At 35.4% G+C, this 18,255-nt stretch overlaps 1 protein-coding gene across 1 annotated transcript in view; it reads left to right on the forward strand.

The window, feature by feature from the left end:
• The first annotated feature begins 1,105 nt into the window (after positions 1–1,105).
• Positions 1,106–18,255, forward strand: part of LOC129280177 (plexin-B-like) — a 48,276-nt gene continuing 31,126 nt past the window's right edge. The window contains exons 1-8 of the mRNA XM_064112092.1: positions 1,106–1,187; positions 2,996–4,067; positions 5,548–5,763; positions 7,529–7,669; positions 8,053–8,174; positions 11,510–11,642; positions 12,918–13,071; positions 13,963–14,062. Coding sequence (XP_063968162.1) covers positions 3,048–4,067; positions 5,548–5,763; positions 7,529–7,669; positions 8,053–8,174; positions 11,510–11,642; positions 12,918–13,071; positions 13,963–14,062 — 1,886 coding nt within the window. The 5' untranslated portion in view covers positions 1,106–1,187; positions 2,996–3,047. The remainder of the gene's footprint in view (positions 1,188–2,995; positions 4,068–5,547; positions 5,764–7,528; positions 7,670–8,052; positions 8,175–11,509; positions 11,643–12,917; positions 13,072–13,962; positions 14,063–18,255) is intronic.

Consider the following 18,255-nt stretch of genomic DNA (forward strand, 5'->3'; position numbering starts at 1 on the left):
ACAAACTAGTAGGCGTTTTAATTTGTGAATTACTACATGTATGAGTAATGCAATGAACAGGAATGTACATAACAAGCTTTCACAACACTTTCTTTGCCAGTGTAAATAATCTTTTCTCCGAAAGTCAAAACCCAATTTCAATTTATACAATTCATCTATATATTCCTTTACCTTTTTTGTTTGTAGCGATGTCTACGAAAAGTTGGCATACGTATAATGTTGACAAGTGTGACTGTTTTAAGGTTTCACGAGCGTGAAACATTTTCCATAGACTGGTGTGTTAAAATAACACTTAAAAAACAAATCATTAAAAATTGGGAATTAAATTAGAGGGTTGAATTGTTAACTACCAGTGGGGAGGATATGATTTATATCTGGCATTTCAATTCTGACCAGAAACGGTACCTGCACCAACTCATTTTAAAATGAATAGGCATTTATGACGTCAAAATCTCCTGCGGGATCTCCTGATGGGATCTTATTCATTCCCTGAAACAATATGATATATTTCCAGTCAAATAGTTCCAAAAGTTCCAAATTTGGGCCAAGGACGTTTAATAGTTGACCTTCTTATGATCAGTATTAGATGGCTAATCGTAATCCTACAATTTTGTCAATCAGCTATATCATTTTAACCTCCCAAAAATGGGAATGGGTTGGATGGAAAGAACATCTTTTGCCTTCCTGTTGCATTAAGCCTCGTGACACTTTTGAGCGCCCTCAGCATGCTCAGTGAGGACAAGAAATATCATATTTAAATACCATATGCATGTCAATAAAAGGCGTTGCACTTTATTGTTAAGATTGCTTATTTTGTGTTCCTTGAACAATGGTTCATTCCATTATCCTGGGGGATATCTTAGTTCGTTAACGTGAAATGTGGATAATTCATGTGCCAAACATGCACCGATGGTGGTCTTTTATGTGTACTTCTTAAAAACAAATCAAAGATTTTGATAAAGATAGCTCATAGTTCGCCAAAGGTACTTTTAGAAGTCTTCAAATTACCATTTGAATATTTGACAATATCCCTTTTTAAGATATGGTACATTCTAAAAGCGGAAGAAGTGTAAAAAACCAATCGAAGTTCCATTTCTCACCAGACATTTTATACAGCATCGCCTTCCGACTGATGAGTGTCTACAAAGTCAGCGTAATGTTTTCTCCTGCTTAATTTTCCTTGAAAAGTAAGTATAGAATATATTCTGATAAATCATTCTAGTTTATTTCATTTTTTAAGGAGAAAATCAGGCAATTAATTTAAGTGTCAAGTTAAGCTGACGTTATCCTGTGACTATGAACTCAAAGCGTAGTTGCTGACAAATGACTTATGACTACATAAAATATCAATGTATTATCGTGGGACCTCATGTACAAATGTACAATTCAACCTTATGTACAAAAGGATAATTGAATATTAAAGAAATGAATAGCTTGGACGATAGATTTATGAGGTATTTCAGTAAGTGTCTATTTGTTGATGTGTCAAAGTTTATGTTTCTAAATAAATGACTTGCATACATCTTTGAGCGTGCATATAGATGCATGAAAAAAAGTGTTATTACATTTTGAACTTTTCCTTTTCTCCATAGTTTATAATAGGGACTTGATTAATGGTTGAACATAAGTTTTGCTTTTTGTTAATAAGAAAAAAAATAGCACATGGTTTCTTTAACATATTCACACATATCATTTCATTTTCATTATACAATATTGACCTCAAATGGTCGAAGAATCTTTCTTCTAGGCTGACCGTTGTTATAAATTCGGACTATATCCCTAAATGAAACTTTCTCTTATTCGCATACTTGCTTTACACTGTGGTATACCTTATTTGTATTTTGGTCTTAAACTGGTGAATGATACTATTTGATACGTTATCTTTGCAATGATTTTCGTATGACAATTGAGTTGTACTACTTACACAGAAACCAATGGGTGGAACTTATGTATACAAACCGTGGGAAAGATCACACGTTTCCACCTTTAATGAACACATCATTATACTTTATGTACAATTATCATGATGATATATTAGAAAATCGAGCCTATTTTAGAAAATGCATACTTACAATATATCGGTGACGTTGGAAAACGAAATTAGCAGAAGGATTCTCATACATATTGTTACTTCATTCTAAAAAAAACTATAAAATAAGAATAAATACAAATCATAAGCGTATGAGACTATCAGATGTTCACACTGCCCCCTACGACCTATTTGCCAATCATCCAACCAGAAAGTTCCATTTGAACATGTTCAAGGAATGCCGCAACAGTTTGTTCAGTCAATAGGAAGTGTTCACTGCAGAGGAACTTGATTCAAACATTTCAAGAAAAACGCAAGACACACAAAGACCTATTAACCATCATACACTGTTAGAAAACCCTGATTTTACAGAAAAAAAGTAGAAGATTTTGCAGAAAGCAACACAATAATTCTGTAAATTCATATAACAGGAATTTTCTGCAATTTAACAGAACAGGTCTGTTTAAAAAGTGGAAAAGGGTGTTTTATTTAATGAAATTTGCAAGGTTCCATACACCAAATACCAATTCCCTGTAATTTTGCATGGTATAATGTGAGATTACGCAATATGTAGGGAAACTTTCTCAAAAAAATTAAAGGGAATTAAACAGTAATTAATGCATAAATTGGGAAATATAAATTAGGAAAATAAATTGACTTGTTAACAGTGGTGTAAATGCAAAAAGAGCGAGAATGGTAATAATGTTGAGTTGGAATTATTATAATGAAAGTAGCTCGCTGGAAAGATATCGAATAAAATATTTCAGGATAAAAGGCAGACCTAACAGCTATCACTCACCATTTATTTAGTCATGGGTCAACATAAAAAGTAACCTGTCTTTGAGTTGATTCCATGCAGACATGTTTAACAAACAAATTTGTTATAAGACTAATCTTGTCCGTGTTTTGTGATTTTATCAAAAGAGCCGTCTGAAATGTCGTATTCTAATATCTTTATTTTTACAGCTTTGATCTGCAAATCAAACACAAGCCTACTTCGTAGGAAGCATCCAAGACCATGACTCACAGTGTAGTGGGAGTAATTCTAATCCAGATTCTGATATCATGTCAGATCGGATCAATCCAATCAGCTCCTCTCTCCTCCTACTTGGTATCTTCATTTACAGCTCCTGATTCTGACTCCAAACTACCATTCAACCACATCGCCATCAACAACATCACAGGAGATATCTATATAGGGGCACGAGAGAGGCTTTACCAACTCGACTCCGACCTGAACCTTCAACAGACCGTGGATACTGGAAAGTGTTCTGATAACAATGAAGACAATATCAATTATAACAAACTCTTAGTGGTGGTGATAACACATCAGCCTTATAAGCTAATTGCATGCGGTGGTTGTAGTGATAATTGCCAGCAAAAAGATTTGGCTAATATATCCATTGGTCTGGGAGATTTATCCAATACTGATGAGGTTGTGGCAAACGGAGACCTACTAACTGTTGGAGTAGTTGCTCTCGGTGCAGACTATGACAATACAGGAATGGGTAAACCTGATGGATCATTTTACTTATTTAATGGGATTAGTCGTCAAGGTCACTCCTCACACGTTTTCATTTCAAAGCTGGACCTTAATGACCTTAATCCACATCAACAAATACCAGGCGATAGAGTCCAATACAGTGTATTCAAACATATTATTTCTTACAAGGATTATCTGTACTACTTCATATCAAGAGGCGAGAAAACTTATCTTGGACGTATTTGTCGTGATTCACCCGACGAAGACTTCGAATCGTACACGGAGATAGAGCTGCAATGTACACATGCTGAATCTCATAATACTTTCCAGTCTGCTTACATTGGACCAGCAGGACCCCAGTTATTAGCTGAATCGATGAATATCAACACCACGGATGACTTACTGTTCGCAGTATTCTCATCTACTTCGTCTTCTCTCTGTGTGTATAAGATGATCGATGTCCAGCAGAACTTCGATGAAGCTATCTTGGGTTGCATTTTAGAAAGGGGCACTGGCACTGAGAATAGCTTCATATCTGAAAGTAAATGTGAAAAGGTTAGTTGTTTTAATTTGATGACCATGAATAATTTTTTTTTTTTTTTTTTTTTTTTTTGGGGGGGTGGGGTAAATTTATCTATTTAGATAGTCAAATCAAAATCGTAATTAAATTAGTTCGGGTTTGTCAAGGTTTTCCTTCTCGCGATTATACCAGACTGGTAGGTTTGCTTTGCCCCCACATGCATCCCTGCAATGATTTGTTAATGAAAAGAACCAGAACCAAGCATTCGTGCCCTCAGTTTCTTTGCACTCTACCCTGAACAAAAATGATTAATTCAAATCAAAAATCCTACAGACGTTATCTTTAAAAAATCATTGCAACATTCAAATCTGACGAGATTCTGTAACTTGTGAAATATGAAATCAAAGAAGGAGAACATGCATAAAATCCCATTTCAAAGATTAATCCTTCAATTAAAGATGAAGGTAGCGTAATTCCTACGAGACCTGAGGTATCAAAATTTGAGATGTTGGATATGAGATATAAATATAGTGCAAAGGAGGGGTCGTGACGAATTATCATACATCCCCGCCTCCCACATTCACACATACACGCGCCAAAAGTGAGAGAAAGTGTGAAAAAAACGCCCTGACAGTAAACAGCAACTCTCCACAGTTTTTGCCCCGCTCCATCATCATGATCATGTCCATGTAGGATCCATCATGTTCACCACCCCCCTCGAGAAATAAATACAGACAGAAAGCATGAAGGAAAGATTATTTTTTTATTTTTTTCAAACTAAATTTCACGTTGGTCTTTATTCAGATTAGCCGGGGCCTTAAGTCAAGATAATATTTAGAACCAGGTAGAAGAGTGCCTGCAAAATGATTGCAATAGCTTTCGCAATTCGATCCACAGCTCTGTCTCGGCAAAGAATAAAGTTTGACCAATCATAGATATGTGTGGTTTTTTTTACATTACTATGTGAGGTATAAAGGTACGTCATCGCAGAGAATTGTTGGGCGTTGTGGCGTGCGCCTGTAATCCAAGCTATGTGGGGAAGTTACAGATTGATGCAGAGGTTCGAGGTTCGAATCCTGGTCACGTCTTTTGGATTGTGACGTTAAAGGTCGGTCCCAGACGTAAATAATCATATCTGATTGATACACGTCTGACAAAAACTCAAATACACACACAAATTGTTGGCGGGGGAGGGGGGCGCAACAATATAAGCCCCCCCCCCCATGCAAAATGGGTCCTCCGCACTAAGATCCATATTTAAAATATACAACTCAATGATAAAGCAATGCAATGCAAAAATATAGTAAAATTTAAAAAAGGTGTATTTCAAAAAACCCATAAGAACATAGTAGTTATGCATTCCTACTCACTTGATCCTGACAATAGATTAATCTTTGTTTTATACCTACACGTCAACACTACATAAATCGATTATGCTGAATATATTCACTTCACTCTAAGTCATGTATTCCTGCCAACCAAATGCATTACATGCTTTCTGCTTTCACCTGACAGTATCCCGCTACGAATTACACACCACCGGAATGGTACCCATGTAGAGGTATATTTGAAGACGGGTATGTACTGTACAAGTATGTCAGTGCAACGAATCCCCTTTCTGCCTCACCCACCACTACTATCCCTTATGTGACTTCAACCTCGATTGTGACCACCATAGAAAGACATCACACTATGGCATTCATAGGAGATACAGTAGGAAGCTTACATAAGGTACGTGCACCAGGGTCCCGTCTTACAATGAGATATGATTAATCCAATCAGGTATATGGAAATCCATCAATGTCAATTTTTTTTCTTTAGGAAATTTTCTCAATGTCCTTTGAAAACAAAAAAGAAGCATACTGAATTGTCAAGAAAACAGTGAATGTATAAATATGCATCACTTCTAAAAATATTTTGAACAAACATGCATTTTAGATGTTTACATTGCTGGCTTTCCATAGTTACGATTGATCGCATCAATCATAACTCTTTGTAAGACGGGGCCCAGGACTACCTCCCCGCCCCCTTCCACACACATCCAAACATTTTACACACACGCCAACTTGCACACCCATTAAGCCCCCTTTTTTAGGAAAAGTCTGTATTGTAGGAAATGAAATATTGTATATGCAAACGATCATATTCCCTATTGCGAATTTTTAACAGAAGAAAACTACAGAAAGGTTTTGTTTGAAAAATATCATCAAGTTCATATACAATGATGAATATGCGTGTATATTCAAATTGGTTATTCCTTAGTATTGACAAATTATTTGGTAGCGGAGTTTCGTTTCGTTTGTTTAATGTGTAAACTACTTGAAGACCCTGCGCAGAACACTCTTGTTGCCATGGGTCAGCTGAGCAGGGCGATCACCTAATTATCTTATGTTGCAATTTCTGTGGGCTAATAGGCACTCCTTTTTTTGGTAAATATACAGTGGGTATCAAAAAAAGGGTTACACTTTGACAAGGCATTGGGGGAAAAAAAAACATGTGGGTGATATCTTCAAATCGATTTACTAGCTAAATTCTGCGTGTTCTTCATGATAAAGATCTATTTTTATTCGCATAACTTTTTCAAAGTTCTGCGCAAATCATTTTTTCACTAACTTTTCAAAGCTAAGTGGTGCTCACTCAAGCGGAAATATTTTTTGACAGTTATATCGTCATTTGCTTAAATGGATCTGTACTAATGTTAAAATGTGGAAAAATCTTTAGGATATTACAAATATATAATTTTTTTAAGATTTATTTCTAAGTGTAAACTTTTTTTTAGATTTTTTCTAAGTGTAAACTTTTTTTGATATGCGCTGAATATTTGTTTTCGTTAGGGATTATATTCTTTTTTTTTTTACAGAAATGAAGTAACCGCAACATTAATTTCACAAATAGAATAGTTGTACAATATTTGATTTTAGTTCTTTAATCTGATTAGTGTCGCCAATATTGATGAAAATATTTCTTGAGGAATGAGCAAAGATGATTAATCTTATATGAATGCTCCATAATATTTTTAAAAAGTTCGCCATTTTCTCCTTATCCCTTGCATTTGAATTGGCTTGAAAATTGAATTTTAAAAAATGAAGACTGTTTAATTGAAATCGTGTTTGTTTTATCGCAAATCTACCAGGACCGTGTCATCTCTAATTTTCTCAAACAAAATAATTCTCTGAAATAAATTATCTTAACGTTTCATCAAACGTTTTAAGAACAAATTCGTTCAGCTTCTCGTGTTAATAATATATATTACAACAACAAGATAGACAGATAATGGGTTAAAAACGGTTTCAAAATATCACTTGGAAGTAGATGTAAAGCCTCTTATCCATGAATAGACGAGAGCCATCGACACATCTCGGTTACGTGGTCGTCTTTTGTCTTCGTAATGTCTTCTATAAACTTATAATTTGTTGGATACATGTATTTCAACGTAGGCCTATTATATTCGATATGTTAAAAGGCTGATTATCACTTGTTGTGTTTGTCAAAATAGATTAACATAGTGAACAGTTCTTTTGGGTACGTTTATGAAGATGTATCTCTTGGCGGTGGATCTGTCTTACAAGAAATGTTCCTTGATGAATCAAAAGAGCAACTTACACTTGCTACAAGTTCAGACCGAAACTCGAGTCAGGTGATAATTTTCTTATACAAGTTTTATTTGAAATTGATGGAAGTTATTGGAAATTAATGGAAATAAGAATTTAATAACCAAATTGTACACGTGTGAAAGAAGTTAAATCCAGCATTGTAGTGCACTTGGTAAAATTTACTTTAAAAAATGTGGAAAAGCGAATAATGAGGTAAATTTTAGCTTTGGCATCACACGAAAGTGCTAATCTTTGTTTCTTAAAGCTTTGAGAAGATTTTTTGTTGTGATTTGGAGACGGATACCACGTGTTATTAACATGAAACAGACTTTTGTTTCCCAATATGAGTTCTGAAATAAGTCCTTATTGTAATTCATTAAAAAAAACCGGTACAATATCTGTTTCCCTCTTTTACAATAATGTAAAGAATCGGGTTGTTACAATCGGTTTAGTCAACTGTGGACAGTACAAGACCTGCGAGGAGTGCATTGGTGAGGATGGTGGAAATGATGGAGATCCTTACTGTGGATGGTGTACTCTAGAGGCAAGGTAAGTTTGTAGTATATTTACTTTCTCCCCTCCCCATAATTGATATAGGCCCACATGATAATTATTGAACTTAATCAAATTCCATATCACCTTTTCCGATTATTATTTGGTTATACTTTTTCAGTATCTCTCTCTTTTTGAATGTTCTTATTTACATCGTCACTGTGCAATGAACCAAAAGCACTGCTGATATACAATAAAATCTAACATATATCGACAACATTTTATAGGCATATAAGGAGATAAAATATTATATACTTATTGAATAGTAAGCAAACATGATGCATAATTCATCATTTCAATCTTTTTTTTCCATTTTTCCAAAACACACTCTTTGCTCTTCATTTTTTTTATTTTAAGAATGTTTCAAGTATTTCTTTAAATTTGATTTTCGTTTTTTTTAGAAAAATTGCTTAATGAGAAGCTAAATTAAGCAATGCATTAAAAAGGGTATGATATTGTGTCCATTACCATTGTTTCTACCAATAATAATGGCTTTATATTCGTGTATCAAATTTTTTAATATTCAGATTAATGTTAACAAAAAATCAAAGAAATTACCAAAAAGAGTCTAGAATGATGACAACCTTAAAATAAGTGATAGCAATTACCAACAGATTTACACGTAAAACTACGTTGAGATTTTGCTAATAAATATAAACAGATATCCATTTGACATCAAAAGCTTATACAAAATTTTAAGTTGAATTGAGCTGAAAGAAATTCTTCAATGAAAGTAACTTTTTATTTCCAGATATTGTAACGGTAAAAATTTTGACCATTATTGTTCAACATTTAGGGATATAAACTCTTTCTCTAATAAATAATTGGTTAACGTTTTAGAACGTTTAACAGATGAATGTTTACTTTGTAGTATATAAAACAGGCTCGTGGTCCTTGAATTGAAAGTAGCCAACGGTTGAATAATTTGAGCAATGTTCACTTTTAACCTATATGTTTTATTTTCAGGCATACAACTCTAAATTAGTATCAAATCACATAAATACATGTATATATATATTTCTCTTTAGATTAGCATGAATACACAGTATAACCAATGAATGTCTCAGCACACCCAAAGCTTCCAAAACAAACACTTATTCATATAGAGAATGTTTTTATTACCACATGACAACTGCTGCCTAATATGTTTACCTGTATTATCAAAAGATGATTTGTTATTTCACAATTTCCTAGCTGTTATACACTGACGGTGAAATATTGTAAGTTTTCCAATCTCAGGAATTCGACATTCAATTTTCAAAAGACAATTCAAGAACAAGTGGATTCGTTTCAAAGTAATTGAGGTGTATGTTAGGAGAAATTTCCATCGAAAATTATGATCCTTGTTTTTTAATAGATCTTTTTGCCAAAAAGTTTTAGGGCGTTGCATTGAAAGACAAATCAGGCATATTTATTCCTCCTTTTTGTCTCACCTGCATAGCAGAGTGAGACTAGGCGCCGCTTTTCCGACGGCGGCGGCGGCGGCGTCAACACCAAATCTTAACCTGAGGTTAAGTTTTTGAAATGACAGCATACCTTAATATGTATATGGACCTAGTTCATGAAACTTGGCCATAAGGTTAATCAAGTATTACTGAACATCCTGCATGAGTTTCACGTCACATGACCAAGGTCAATGGTCATTTAGGGTCAATGAACTTAGACCATGTTGGGGGAATCAACATCAAAATCTTAACCTAAGGTTAAGTTTTTGAAATGTCATCATAACTTAGAAAATATATGGACCTAGTTCATGAAACTTATACATAAGGTTGATCAAGTATCACTGAACATCCTGCATGAGTTTCACGTCACATGACCAAGGTCAATGGTCATTTAGGGTCAATGAACTTTGGCCGAATTGGGGGTATCTGTAGATTTACCATCATAACTTAAAAGTTTATGGATCTGATTCATGAAACTTGGACATAATAGTAATCAAGTATTACTGAACATCCTGTGCAAGTTTCAGGTCACATGATCAAGGTCAAAGGTCATTTAGGGTCAATGAACTTTGGTCAAATTGGGGTATTTGTTGAATTACCGCCATAACTTTGAAAGTGTGTTGGTCTAGTTCATAAAACTTGGACATAAGAGTAATCAAGTATCACTGAACATCCTTTGCGCATTTTAGGTCACATGACCAAGGTCAAAGGTCAATGAACTTTGGCCATAATGGGGGTATCTGTTGAATTACCATCATAACTTGGAAAGTTGATGGATCTTTCTCTTGAAACTTGGACATAAGAGTAATCAAGTATCACTGAACATCCTGTGCGAGTTTCAGGTCACATGATCAAGGTCAAAGGTCATGTAAGGTCAATGAACTTTGGCCACGTTGGGGGTATTTGTTGAATTACCATCATATCTCTATAAGTGTATGGGTCTAGTTCATAAAACGTAGAAATAAGAGTAACCAAGTATCACTGAACATCTTGTGCGAGTTATAGTACAGTGTAGTTTTCAAAATCAGCACTGCTGCTATATTGAATTGCGTGATGCAGGTGAGACGGCCAGAGGCATTCCACTTGTTTAGTTTTACCAATCATATTTTTATTTTTGATATAGTATCATGGGAAATACAGTATTTAAATAGGTTATATTTTGATTTAATAGATTAAAGATTTTAATACAGTAACTTTTTCCGAAAAAAAGGTTAAATATCGGAATTTCGGCAATAATAGTTGGCTTTCATTTTTCATTTCTTACTTCTTCATTCCAATCAAATATATGTTCTTACTAAAATACACCCCTAGCGTCTTTATTAAAAAACTTTTTCAATCAATGTTTTTAAAAGATTAATAAATTTCCAAAACTAAAACCATGTTGAAATATTTAGCGATGGTCGAGCAACTTTACATAACATTTAGACTCTTTCGATTAAATTTTTAAAGGACAGTTCATCTGCTACAAATACTTGTGTGTCATTAGCGAATTTACTAAGCTTGCCCTCAACTTTACGTTATCCGTCGAAGTAATACCTTAAATGTTATCATTTTTATTCAAATCAATTGTTGCAAAAAATCTAAAACTACTAAGAATAACAGGGCAGACACTGGACAACCTTGTCTCACTCGTCTCGTCTAGAGGGAAATAAACTTACTGCCAATTTAAATTCATTTTACACCTCTCTGCCTCAGCATATCAAGCTTCAATATAATTAATTATTTTTTTTTACCAAACTTCAAATTTGCAAGGGCTCTATAAAGACAATTTCTGTGAACTTTATCAAAGGCCTTTTTAGGTCCAAAATAAGATATTCCCCGTTTATGTTTTTCAAATAATTGATATGCTTCCTAATCCACTTTCACGTATATCATTTTCACCACAAGGTGTACCCGATACAACGAATGTTCTTCCACTGATGAATCTACTCGGTGGCTGTCTTACAATGCCATCCAATGTGTATCCATCTCAGATGTCCAGCCTGATAATAGACTACCATATCAAATTACAGAACGAGAGGTATGTGGTGTTCTCAGACAAGACGTTTTTGGAGTAGAATTCTTTTGGGTGATTTCAAGTTCGGCCATGGCCTTAAAGTTTCCTAGTGATGGCTATGGCACTTTTTTAACAAAAAGTTTTTGTATACTTAAAGGGGAATCCAACCCAAATAAAAACTTGTTTTATAAGGAAAAGAAAATTCAGACAAGTTGATAGGTGAAAGTTTGAACTATATTGGACAAACAACAAGAAAGTTATGAATTTTTGAATGTTGTAAATATTGGTAATCACTACACCCATGGAGACTTCAAATTGGCCGCATATGTGATGTCATAGTGATGTAAGGCAAGGACTACTCTTCCATGTACTCCAATACATATTATGGCTAAAATGTCATTTTTCCCAAAAGTTTTATTTCAAATTATATTTTTCTTTCATGAGGACATAAAACAATATACTACCTGGGTTATATTTAGATCACTGCCCCAGGGGAATGGGTAATTAGAAGAAAACCACAAATCCCTGATAATAAAGTACATGGCCTATGGGAAAGTTGTCCTTGCCCCTTGTCATAATTTACTTACCCAGTTGCCAATTTGAAATCTACATAGTTTTAGTGATCTCAATTTTAAAGCAGCTATAACTTTCTTATTGTCCGATTTCTTTCAAACTTTCACCATTTTGTTTGATTTATTTTTCTCCTTCCCAACGCAACATTTTATGGCCAAGGCTGGATTCCCCTTTAAAAAGAAATTTACAGTAAAAAAAAATCCAGCCAAATTTTACATCGAAAATAACGTAAAACGAAAGGCCATATTTAACCGTGAAAATACTGTTGAATCATTAAAATACTAAAATAAAACATAAACGTTAAGGTGGAAAGACACACGGCATGTTACCAGAAATCTTGGAAACTTGTTTACAATCCGCAATAGAAACGTAAGCTGTACTAAGCTTTCCATTGGGAATGAACTCAGTGCACTAAATACACCTTGTTCAACATGTAAAACAAGTGACTAACGTCTGGGCCTACTGATTATTGGCCTCATAAATGTGTTTAATAAAACAACATAATAATGAATAATATCATTGTTTTCAATAAATATGAAAGAATATTGTTTTCATTATAAGTGCATTCTATAGTCATCTTGCATGTCTAGGTTTAATCATGGAACATATAAGTCCGCTCTTACAACAAAATCGAAACATATTTTAGATCGTTAAATATGTAACAAGAGGCAATTCAGTTATTTAAAACAATTTTACCTTCATTTTACTCTTACCGACTCTTTATAGATCACAATTACTGTACAGCAGCTTCCAACTCGGAAAGACAACCACCAATACCGGTGTGCCTTCGACTCTTACGAGGTCAATGCTGTTACAACGTCTGATACAGTAATATGTACAACTCCTCCTGTGGACGAATTGCCCACAATCCCTGAAGAAGGTGAGGCGAAAACTTTTAGTCTTATCGTGGCTCTTATGGCTTTACCATTATTACATGTAACGTTATTTTCTATATCTTTAAGAACTTGAAAACCTCAGTCTTTTTCCCCAGATTAATGACTTGAACTTTCATTAAACATACGTAGTTTAAGCATTTGAAAATTACAATTTTTTGCAACTTACGAATGGGGATCCATTGGCTATATACTGGAAGAGATTTTTTCACTAACCATGTCGTTGACGTCCCTTGAAAGAAAATTATACAAATATACAATGACACTCGAGGATCTAGCCATCTAGCTAAAACTATTCGCATCGAAGGAACATCACATAGTACTATTCTCCCGAGGGCCATCGGCCCGAGGGAGAATAGTACTATGTGATGTTCCTGAGTGCGAATAGTTTTAGCCTGTTCCGAGAATGGGTCATTGTATATTTGTTTTATATCTCTTCCACTCATACCATTTTACAGGGAAACGATTTTTAATAAGTCGATATAGAAGGATCGTTGAGAAGTTGAGAAAATAATAAGTCTTGCCGTATGGATCGTCTGTTCAGGGAGCGCACCTGGTTAGTGCAGCTCGCCCAAAGTTTCCCGTGGCATGCAGTGGAGAGTACTGTTTGGCTGAGCAGCGCTCTGCTCGCATCGCGCCGCACAGCTCGCGAATCGCGAGGTAGGGGGGGGGGGTAAAAAAACCGTATAGTTCACTTTTCCCTAGGGAAAAATTGACTTTGCGTGACGTCAGCAAGGAAAATGAATTATTTCATGGCAAACGTTTTTCGTAGTAAAACTATTCTCTTTCTCCTTGTGTACACTCTCATTACAACGATCTTAAGTAAGGGATATAATGTAGATTATTTTTGTTTGTTTTCATTTTGTTTCCACCTCCAGATGACCATAAGAATTTGACCCTTTCCATTTTCTCAACGGAGACCAACGTTTCCTTCATAAGCACGAATTTTATCTTGTTTGACTGCACCCATCATAAATCGTATGTAACAAACTTCACTGGATATTTTAACACAGCGCCTTTTTTGCACCTTTTATATGTAATAATGGTTGGTTGGAAAGCAGTGGCGTAGACAGGTTCGTACACCTGGGGGGGATGACTGGGCTGCCACCGCTAGTGAGGGCGCGAAGCGCCCGAGCGAGGGAGAGAAGCGACCGAGCGGGGGGAGGGTGTGGGAGGGGGGTGTCCCCCCTCCCACGGTAGGGAGCTTTTGCAATTTTGAACTTGAAATCGTGCAATCTGATGCATACTTAATGAGGTAAAATAACACACACAAGCGCGCACGCACACACACATATACTCACACACACACACACACACACGCACGCACACACGGGTGCGCGCACCACACACATACTACGCCTTGAATGGACAGACATACATCGACAAGATCTACACACCGTGGCATACGAATACAGAATGAACTGACACATAGTATTGCATATTGAACCACACTACGTATTTATTTATCTCTGTGAATTTTGCTGTTACACCTCTTCAGAAAAAAAACCAATGTCAACTGTGTACACGCAGGTATAGTCTTTGTTGTCTTGATATGGGTATGTGGTTATGAATGAAAACAGCCTCTGTGGCCATTTGTGAATAGAACACATAAACAACAAACTTCTTTAAACATTTCAAACTTATGTCTTCATGCATCAATCAACATACTTTAAATGAATACAAAACAAAGTGCATCTTAAATAAAACAAAAATAATTAAAAAGTTAAGGAAGACAAAGGCCTCCTGCTGAGCGGACTCACCACGTGTTTTTGTTTTCTAGCTAACTGCCTTAGCGCGTCCCTTCTCTCCCCGCACGTAATTCCACATAACACGGCGTACGCTCGTAATCCGCATCTCTGATTTTCACACGTTAAAAGCCAATCTTGTGGTTATCTTGTGGTTATCTTGTGGTTTGCAATCTTAGAGGTATCTTGTGGTTATCTTGTGGTTTGCCCCATTTGAACACGCAAAACTCGTGGTTATCTTTTGGTTTCCACACCACGAGATTGCGCGCACAGCAAAATATGCGCGATTAATCTTGTGGTTATCTTGTGGTTTCCAAACCACAAGATATAACCACAAAATACTTGTAAGATTTTCTTTTTTTTACCGTCTGAATTGGCTTTCACCGTGTGAATGCGGCTAATAACAATAAACACAATTACAATAATGATGAGGATTATTATTATCATCATCATAATTATTATTATTATTAATATTATAATTGTTATCATTATTATTATTACTATTATTATCATCATTATGACTTATCAAGTAACCAAATATCATTCCCCAAAACCTGGGGGGGATGATTGTACATGCCATCCCCCCCACCTTGTGAGGTGGGGGGGATGCATCCCCCTCATCCCCCCCCGTTGTCTACGCCCCTGTTGGAAAGGTAGGGATTTTTTTACCTGGTTGCTAAGAAAGCATAAATGCTTTTAAGCAAGCAACCAGAGGACCGACGGCTATAGGTCCTCTCCGAAGGACCTGGTAATGGGGATCAATGCCTTACCAAAGGGCACTAGCGCACCAAGTGGGAATCGAACCCTGGTCACCGGAATACGATTCCCCTTCTCTACCGACTGAGCTATTGCGCCTCCTGTAGAATGCTGTTTTCCCTCTATGTGATAAATTTTGCCATGTCCCATTTACTTAGAGAAATTTAAGGAGCATATTGGATATATGTACGAATAAGTTCTGACATCTATTGTGTATTTCCTTAAAGAATCTGCCACTTTGTTACGAATAAGAACTTGCAAGTACTTCACTTAATTTGCAGTAAAAAAAAGGTGTAACTCTGACCATGTGCTTTAATTTCTTGTTTATACTCATACGTAATAATTAAAAAATTCCACATGTTACATAATACGTTTGATTTATCAAAAGGAAAATATAATCGCGATTAATCTTTAAAGAAGTTGTGCGGGGGAAGTTGTCAAGCAAGACACATTTACCATTGACGGTACATATAATCATGGTCCATAACGTATTTTGCGGCATGTTCGGAGGAATATTCAGCTGTTTAAGTCGTGACTTATGACTCAACTGATCTCGAGACAAGTCTGTTAATAGTATACTTATACACACGTCTACTGATCAAATTTGTTTTTATTATTGACTTTAAATATAAACTGAAATGAGTTTTAGAACTCCTTACAGTCAAAGAAAAAAGTAAATATAACACGGTGCGGACTTTAACATCAATTAATGAACGAGTAAATGTTTCAGCTTATAAATTGGTATCAGGCCCCTCAACTTTTTTTGACAATTTTGTGACACTCTTCCCAGTCCAAGCTTCGAAGAATATCTTAACTATTGAACGTATATATATTATTATATCAAGGCCTGATCATATTTAGTATAATGATTCTAATGCCTAAACAGACACGTCGGAACAACCACACAATCACCCTCACCCACATCCACCCAGATCCACACCCTATCTATTGGTATTTCATTTTTGCAAGTACAATGACTCTCCTAATTACGTAATAATTACTTTTGACTAAAACTTGTCTTATCCAAAATTTATCGGGCAGTCAGTAGTATTATCATGTATGTTTAAGGTACAATAATCATGATAATATCAAACCAAGGTTTATCTCTGAATATGTGTATACATTTGGGAATTTTCTAGATCTGCATAGGCTGATCCCTTTTCAGGTGTGATTTTTAAAACGTAGGCCTATCAGCTAGCGCTGCGCGCTCGCATTTTGATAGGATAGTAATGTATCCCTTTATATTAATTTTACAGCAAAACTACTTAAAATCCCCTTTTCATGAAAATTATCCAAATTTCGGTTCGCGATTTGCGCTCCCATTAATTGTTAAAAATACCATTAACCAATGCATCCTATTCATAATTACAAACATGCTTCAAATGTCCAGTTTCAGGTCTAAATAGCAACAAATTTCACGCTCTCATTATGTTTATTAAATTAATAAATAACATTATTTTTTAATAAATACTAATAATAGTGATATCTTATTGAGCGCGCACACACCGTCCAGAGACGCTCATGGCGCTGCTCGCAAAATTGTATACATGTACATTACAAACAGCTACTTAGATATAAATAGAAAGCTTGAATCACTACAAGTACCATCATCAATTACCACCACTGAAGTTCCCAGCTACATCCTGGTGGGGCCTGGTGCCCTTGTGTTTTTCATGAATTCCTAATAACTAAATTGTCAACTTTTTCAGAATGTAATTTCGACAAGTTTCATCTGACGCCTAGGAAGAGGAATAGGAAGATGGTCATCATTTCCATATGATGACAAAATGTCCTTTGCATGTCCCGGTTCTAGATCAAAATAATAATTTAAAAAAATCAGCCTGCGCTTCACGCTCGCATAATTCATTAAGTGCAATCAACATCCACTCCATGAATTCCCTACACAGTGCTTGAAATAATGCTTAAATTAACTCCTTTTTTCAGATCGGATTATCAAATACTTTCCTTCAGCTCGCGCTTCGCGCTAGCATTTTTTAATTTTCATTATAAAACAAAATTGTTCAGAATACTCAGAATCTAGTTCTAAATCTTAAATATGTTCAGGCGTATTTATTAATATACGTACTTTCTTTAAAACGTGCTTAAATGATCCACTGTTAGATCAAAATAAAATAATAATAATATACGGTATTTATATTGCGCACATATCCACCTTGTTAGGTGCTCAAGGTGCTCTTATATCAAAAGATTTCTGCTAGGGTTTCGTGTCCGCATTATTAATGAAGGTAGATAACCATCTTTTCATGATTTACAAAACATGAATAGAGTGTCTCTCTTTTTGGGGTCTGAAATCTCATTTCCCCCCCCCCCCCTCGCACTTCTTGCTCGCATCGATTAGTTACATCCCCTTCATGATTGAAAAAGTGCTTAGAATTTCCATATTTTTGGTCGGAATGTCAAATATTTTCAGCTCGCGCGTCGTGCTCGCATTATTAAATTGTTGAAATATAAATATCGTTTTCGTGGCCAAATGCAAACAGTGCTTGCAGGTCCCTTTTCGATCAGGCCAGAACGTATATTAAGAATTTATAATCACGTTTTGCGCTCGCAGTAATTATCTATTTACATACGCATCTTGATCAGGATTACAAACATTGCCCTGAATATTCAATTTTCAGGACAAAAAAAAATGAAATTTCCAAACAAATT

Source organism: Lytechinus pictus, chromosome 17 (genome assembly GCF_037042905.1).
Source record: "Lytechinus pictus isolate F3 Inbred chromosome 17, Lp3.0, whole genome shotgun sequence".
Taxonomy (NCBI): domain Eukaryota; kingdom Metazoa; phylum Echinodermata; class Echinoidea; order Temnopleuroida; family Toxopneustidae; genus Lytechinus; species Lytechinus pictus.